Genomic DNA, 7,584 nt, shown 5'->3' on the forward strand with positions numbered 1-7,584 from the left:
ATTGATGTTCTGGGAGGTGAGAAATTCCTGCAAGATTGTTGATGACTGATTATTTCTGTCTATGTGAGAAATTCCTGCAAGATTGTTGATGACTGATTATTTCTGTCTATGTGAGAAATTCCTGCAAGATTGTTGATGACTGATTATTTCTGTCTATGTGAGAAATTCCTGCAAGATTGTTGATGACTGATTATTTCTCTGTCTATGTGAGAAATTGGACACTGCCTTTGAAGTTGGTACGTTGGAACAAGCAAGTTTCTGATCCCAGTGAAAGCACCAAGTGTTATCGGGTTAGAACTGAGACAGGAAGTGTAGACCAAAAGAGGAATATACTTTTGTTGAAGCTGTATCTTGGACTTACCAGGATAATACAGGGATCAAGAAGGAAGTATAGAAAAATAATGGAGGGAAACTTTTCCACCCAGAAGGTGAGCTTGAACAGCATGAACTTAGAATGCTGAAACCTACAAGAATACAGGCCACAGTCTGCAAACTGGGATTGGGCTGCTATGGTCATGATAGTTCAAATGGCCTCTTCCTATGCAATAAATGCCAATGACTGCTGAGATAAATACAGACAAAAAGAAAGTAGGAACAAGAGAAGATCATTCAGCCCCTCAAGCCTGTTCTATCACTCAATGACACCATTGACGATGTGATTGTAACCAACAATCCCACTTCATTCTGAGAAACTTTAAGCACTTGCTCAGCAAGAATCAATTGACTTTCACCTTTAAAATGCTCAAAGACCGTGCTTCCTTTTCAGGAAGAGAGTTTCAAGAATCTACTGAGAGAAAAAAAAATAACTCTAACCGTTTCAGAATGTACGACTCCGTCAGCACTGACCCTCTGACAAAGCGGCGCTCCCTCAACACTGACCCTCCAACAGTGTGGTACTCCCTCAACACTGACCCTCCAACAGTGTGGCACTCCCTCAGCACTGACCCTCCGACAGTGCCCACTCCGTCCGCACTGACCGTCCGACAGTGCGGCGCTCCCTCGGAACTGACCCTCTGACAGTGCGGCATTCCCTCGGCACTGACCCTCCGACAGTGCGGCGCTCACTGGGCACCTACCCTCCGACAGTGCCCACTCCCTCAGTACTGACCTTCCGACAGTGCGGCGCTCACTGGGCACCTACCCTCCGACAGTGCGGCACACCCTCAGCCCTGACCCTCCGACAGTGCCATCTCCCTCAGCACTGACCCTCCAACATTTCCCGCTCCCTCAGCATTGACCCTCCAACAGTCGGCGCTCCCTCAGCGCTGACCCTCTGACAGTGTGGTGCTCCCTCAGCACTGACCCTCCGACAGTGCCAGCTCCCTCAGCACTGACCCTCTGAGAGTGCCCACCCTCTCTGGACTGACCCTCCGACAGTGCAGCGCTCCCTCATCACTGACCCTTCGACTGTGCGGCACTCCCTCTGTACTGACCCTCCAGCAGTACCCACTCCCTCCGCACTGACCCTCTGACAGTGCGGCACTCCCTTGCCACAGACCCTCCGACAGTGCGGCATTCCCTCGGGACTGACCCTCTGACAGTGCGGCGCTCCATGGGCACGTACCCTCCGACAGTGTGGCACTCCCTCACCACTGACCCTCCGACAGTGCCCACTCCCTCAATATTGACCCTCTGACAGTGCGGCGCTCCCTCAACACAGACCCTCCGACAGTACCCACTCCCTCAGCACTGACCCTCCAACATTGCAGCGCTCCCTCAGTGCTGACCCTCCAACAGAGCGGCATTCCCTCAACACTGACCCTCCAACAGTGCCCACTCCCTCAGCACTGACCCTCCGACAGTGCCAACTCCCTCAGCACTGACCCTCCGACAGTGCCCACTCCCTCAGTACTGACCCTCCGACAGTGCGGCGCTCCCTCAACACTGACCCTCCGACAGTGCGTCGCTCTCTAAGCACAGACCCTCCGGCAGTGCCCACTCCCTCAGCACTGACACTCCGACAGTACCCACTCCCTCAGCACTGACCCTCCGACAGTGCAGCTCTCCGTGAGTACTGATCCTCCGACAGTACCCACTCCATCTGCTCTGACCCTCCGACAGTGCGTCTCTCCCTGAGTACTGACCCTCCAACAGTGCGGCATCCCCTCGGCACTGACCCTCCAACAGTGCCATCTCCCTCAGCACTGACCCTCCGACAGTGCCAACTCCCTGAGCACTGACCCTCCGACAGTGCCCGCTCCCTCAGCACTGACCCTCCGAGAGTGCCCACTCCCTCAGTACTGACCCTCCGACAGTGCAGCGCTCCCTCAGCACTGACCCTCCTACAGTGTCAAGTCCCTCAGCACTGATCCTCCAACAGTGCCCACTCCCTGAGCTCTGACCCTCCAATGGTGCCAACTCCCTGAACACTGACCCTCCGACAGTACCCACTCCTTCAGCACTGACCCTCCGAGAGTGCGGATCTCCCGGAGTACTGACCCTCCAACAGTGCGGCGCTCCCTAAGCCCTGGCCCTCCGACAGTGCCCATTCCCTCAGCACTGACATTCTGACAGTGCCCACTTCCTCAGCACTGATCGTCCAACAGTGCCCATTCCCTCAGCAATGGCCATCCAACAGTGTCCACTCCCTCAGCACTGACCCTCCGACAGTGCCCACTCCCTCAGCACTGACCCTCCGACAGTGCCAACTCCCTCAGCACTGACCCTCCGACAGTACCCACTCCCTCAGCACTGACCCTCCGACAGTGCAGCACTCCCTGAGTACTGACCCTCCGACAGTACCCACTCCCCCAGCACTGACCCTCCGACAGTGCCCACTCCCTCAGCGCTGACCCTCCGACAGTGCCCACTCCCTCAGCACTGACCCTCCGACAGTGTCCACTCCCTCAGCACTGACCCTCCGACAGTGTCCACTCCCTCAGCAATGACCCTCCGACATTGTCCACTCCCTCAGCGCTGACCCTCCAACAGTGCCCACTCCCTCAGCACTGACCCTCCGACAGTGCCTGCTCCCTCACCACTGACCCTCCGACAGTGCCCACTCCCTCCCAGGGTGGTATGTGTGGGGGGATGGGGTTTAGTGTGTATATGGGGTGGGGGTTACTCGTGTCCCGGTTGAAGTTTCTGGATTTGGCTAGGATCTGACTCGCGGGGGCTCCGCCGGGGACCGGCTGCGGGTGGAGGCTGTTCGGCCGGCGTCTTCTGCTGTACTCTCCCCAGCTTCTCCATGATCGGTTCGGGAACTGAATCGAGTTTCTGGGAATTGCGGCGGGAGCTGATGGTGCAAATCCCCGGGAATCCGGCAGCGCACGTCACCCATTTCGATGATGATACCAGAGCCTGAAAATAGCCCCCACCCGGGGCCGATATAAACCGGGAGCTGTAACCCCCCGCCGCAGCCACCCCCGGCACACACACACACAGAGACAGAGACACAGAGAGCGGCTCTCAGTCCCTGCCAACAGGCTCCGGCTGGAATGGAGCTCACACCGTTTGCAGTTTTAGACTCCTTCCTGAATGAGGCTGACAACCAGAGCAGGGAGTTTTACTCCGCTCAATGGGAGGATCAGATCATGAGAACTCGATCTGAGCACCGGTGAGTCTACGCCGAAACTGCGCCATTCCGCCCGGACACATTGCCGAGCGACAGCGTTTGCTGCAAATTCAGAGACTGGGCCAAACACCGAGAGAAGGACAGACAGATACACACACACACACACACACACACACACACACACACACATACACACACAAAGAGAGAGAGAGACAGACAGACAGAGAGAGGAAAAAAGAACAGAGAGGGAGTTAGAACAGCAGGAGTGAGAGATAGAGAGTGAGTACAGTGAGAAAGGGAGAGAGACAGAGATAAAAATAAAAAGACAGAGAGGGATTGAGTACCGAGAGATGGGCAGAGGGAGAGAGGGGCAGCAAACACAAGGGGAGGCAGACAAAAGGAGAAAGGATTTCATTGTGACAATGAAAGAGAGAACGGGAAAGGGGCTCTGAGAGACACAGACAGAGGGACAGCAACAGAGACAGATGGCTGGAGAGAGGAAGACGGGCGAGATGGAGACAGCGAGGCAGAGAGAAAAGCCAGGGTGGGTCAGTAACAGACAGAGTGAGGGAGGGAGATACAGAACACGGTGGTTTGCGGGACAGAGAGAGGGGAACAGAAGGAGGGAGAGAACGAGAGAGAGAGAGAGAGAGAGGAAAACAAAGAAAGAGAGAGAGAGAGAGACAGAGAGGTATGGCACAGAGACAAACAGAGAGAGAGTCACAGCGAGCAACAGTCAGACACAAAGGAAGATAGAGAGAGACACTGAGAAAGAGACAGAGAGAAAAAGTCAAAGCGAGGGAGCAGACACAGCGAGAGGATTTGTGAGAAGTGTAGAGAAATAGAGTGAGAGAGCCAGACCAAGTTTCCGGTTACTGAGGAGAATATTGATGGGTGCGGGTGTGTCTGCAGAGAAATCTGGGAGTGGTGAATGTGTGTGTTCCTTCCCCGGCAGGTGCACTGTGAGTGAGGTGAATCGTGCCCAGAAGGAGAGTTATGACGGGAGATCCCAGGTGACCTATTTGGTGCAGCGAACCCCGACCAACCTGATGAGGATGGGCCGCCTGGGAGAGGAGCTGACTGAGTATCACCTGCCTTACCGTAACGTGCTGCCGTTGGCGATCTTCACACCGGCTCAGATCAGCACCAAAATGGAACGGGCAATGACTCCCCCAGAGCTGAGGGAAGTCATGGAGTTCGAGTGTGCTCTGAGTGGGAGCTGTAAGGACAAGAGAGAGGTCTCGGACATCACCAAAGAACTTCCTCCGGTCATGCAGCCTGTCAGACTGGATGGCAAGAAACCCGACATGGTCCGAAGATCCCTGTCGAGATCCATGTCCCAGGAGGCTCAAAGAGGCTGAGGGCAGCGGGGAGCCTGGGGGGGGGGGGTGGTTGGGGTGGGCGGTGTGTGGGTTTTGTGGGGGGGTGTGGGGGCAGAGATTGAATGTATTGGACAATGTCAGGGGCTGGAATTGTTGGGTTGTTACAGGGACTGAGTTGATGTAAAATGTGTTGAGGCATTGAAGTGATACGATTCTATTGAAATAGATGCTTGTGACCTATTTTTGTAAATATTCACTAGAAAATTTCATTTTATTTTTAATAAACATGATGTTTGTGTAACTGACCCAGGCTGCTTGTATACCGGCCCCCAAACAATGTAATTGTATAGTTGGTCAGAGGTACAGGCAGGTTTCCCGAAACTCCTTAGAAGCTGTAAGGTGGAAGGTCTGGAGACTGAACAATAGATAATGCACTGACCAATAGTGGAGCAAAATTGAGGGGAGTAGGATTGTGGGAAATGGAAGCTGTGAAGGTGGGGAAGGACGGCAGGAAGAGTGGGATTGGGATGACAAAATACAGGCTATTCCACCCACTGCCCTCCCCCAGAATACCTTTGCACCCAAACAACACTGCCCACAACTAAACAATAATCATCTCCCCTCAACCCATACCACCCCGGCCAACTATCCCAACTCACATTCCTCCCACTCTCTCCCAGGAAATCTTCTCTCTTCAAGCACCAAATATTTCACTGTCAGAGGGAGAATGTTGTCTGTAAGTGTGACTCAGGAATGGGTGGCACTGGACATTGTAAAGGCTATGGGCCCTGACAACATTCTGGCAATTGTACTAAAGGCTTGTGCACCAGACCCTGCAAAGTTACAACAGTAGCATCTACCCAATAATGTGGAATATTGCCCAGGTATGTCCAGTACACAAAAAGCAGGAAAAATCCAAACCAGCCAATTACCGCCCCATCAGTCTCCTCTCAGTTATCAGTAACGTGATGGAAGGTGTCAGTAACAGCGCTATCGAGCAGCACCTGCTCAGCAATAACCTGCTCAGTGACGCCCAGTTTGGGTTCCGCCAGGGCCACTCAGCTCCCGACCTCATTCCAGCCTTGGTTCACACATGGGCAGTAGAGCTGAATTCCGGAGGGTGAGGTGAAAGCGACAGCCTTTGACATCAAGGCTGCATTTGATCAAGAGTGGCATCAAGGAGCCCTGGCAAAACTGGAATCAATGAAAATTAGGGGGATGTTCACTGATAATTGCATAAGGTTCAGAACCATTCACCACTGCACAGATACTGAAGTGGTCCATGTTCAAATGTGGTAAGACCTGGACAATGTTCAGTTTGGGCTGACAAGTGCCAAGCATCAATCATGTCCAATAAGAGAAAAAGAAAGCCTAGCCGTGGTCCCTTGAAACTCAATGGCATTACTGTCACTGAATCTCCACGATCAATATCCTGTGAATAGCATTCACCAGAATCTGGATTAGCTGTACAAAATAAATTGGTCACGAGAGCAGGTTGGATGCTTGGAATCCTTCAGTGAATTAGAATCATACAGCATGAAAACAGGCCCTCTAGCCCAACTTGTTCGTGCTGACCAGGCTTTCTAAATTGAACTTGTCCTGTTTGCCTGCATTTTGCCCATATCCCTCTAAACCTTTTCCATCCACGTACCTGGCCAAATGTCTTTTAAATGTTGTAAACATACACTCCTCCACCACTTGCTCTGGCACCTTGTACCATACATGCACCATTCCATCTGTGAAAAAGTTACCCCTCAGGCCCCTTTTAAATCTTACCCCTCTCACTTTAAACTTATGCCCTCTGGTTTTGGACTTGCCTGCCCTGGAGAAAAGACCTTGGCCATTAGCCTTATCAATGCCCCTCATGATTTTATAAACCTCTGTAAGGTCACCCTCAGCCTAGCTCCAGGCACAAAAGTTCCGATCTACCCAGCCCCTTCCTTGTAACTCAAACCTTTCAGCCTCGGTAACATCCTTGAAATTCTTTTTTGCACTCTTTCCAGTTTAAGAAGATCCTTCCTATATAGCAGGGTAACCAGAATTGTATGCAGTGCTCCAAATGTGGCCTTAACAATGTCTTGTACTGCTGTAACATGATGTCCTAACTCTTGTACTCAATGCTCTGACCGATGAAGGAAAGTATGACAAACACCTTCCTCACCAACCTGTCTACTTGTGATGCCACTTTCAACGAACAATGTAGCTGTACCCTAGGTGTCTCTGTTTGACAACACTTCCCAGGGGCCTACTATTAACTGCAGAAGTCTTGCCCTGGTTTGTCTTACCAAAATGTAACACCTCACATTTACCCACATTAAACTCCATCTGTCAATCCTCAGCCCACTAGCCCAGTTGATCAAGGCGCTGTTGTACTCTTGGATAACGTTCTTCACTATCCACAATACCACCAATTTTGATGTCATCCACAAACTTACTAACCACACCTGCTACTTTCTCATCCAAATAATTTGTATCAATGACGAACTTCATTTAACTCCAGGGGAACTTATCTTATGACTTATCCTTTTGTGAGGTATCTTTTGAATGTTGATGGAGATGAGCTTATTCAAGCAAGTGGAAATTTTGAAACTATGTGTAGATTGAAGTCACCTGCACTCCCCCCACACTCATGACATGTCTTGTAGATGGGGGACAGGGTCTGTTGAGTCAGGTGGTGAATTATACACCGCAGGATTCCTAGCCTCTGACCTGTTGTACAGTTGTATTTATCTGAATAGCCCAGTTGAA

At 51.8% G+C, this 7,584-nt stretch overlaps 1 protein-coding gene across 1 annotated transcript; it reads left to right on the forward strand.

The window, feature by feature from the left end:
• The first annotated feature begins 3,316 nt into the window (after positions 1-3,316).
• Positions 3,317-4,889, forward strand: LOC125450468 (telethonin-like). The gene is made up of 2 exons (XM_048526471.2): positions 3,317-3,556; positions 4,470-4,889. Exons 1-2 carry the CDS (start codon positions 3,438-3,440, stop codon positions 4,873-4,875), a joined length of 525 nt encoding a protein of 174 aa, XP_048382428.1. The 5' UTR covers positions 3,317-3,437; the 3' UTR covers positions 4,876-4,889.
• Positions 4,890-7,584: the final 2,695 nt, after the last annotated feature.

This window comes from Stegostoma tigrinum, chromosome 31 (assembly GCF_030684315.1).
Source record: "Stegostoma tigrinum isolate sSteTig4 chromosome 31, sSteTig4.hap1, whole genome shotgun sequence".
Taxonomy (NCBI): domain Eukaryota; kingdom Metazoa; phylum Chordata; class Chondrichthyes; order Orectolobiformes; family Stegostomatidae; genus Stegostoma; species Stegostoma tigrinum.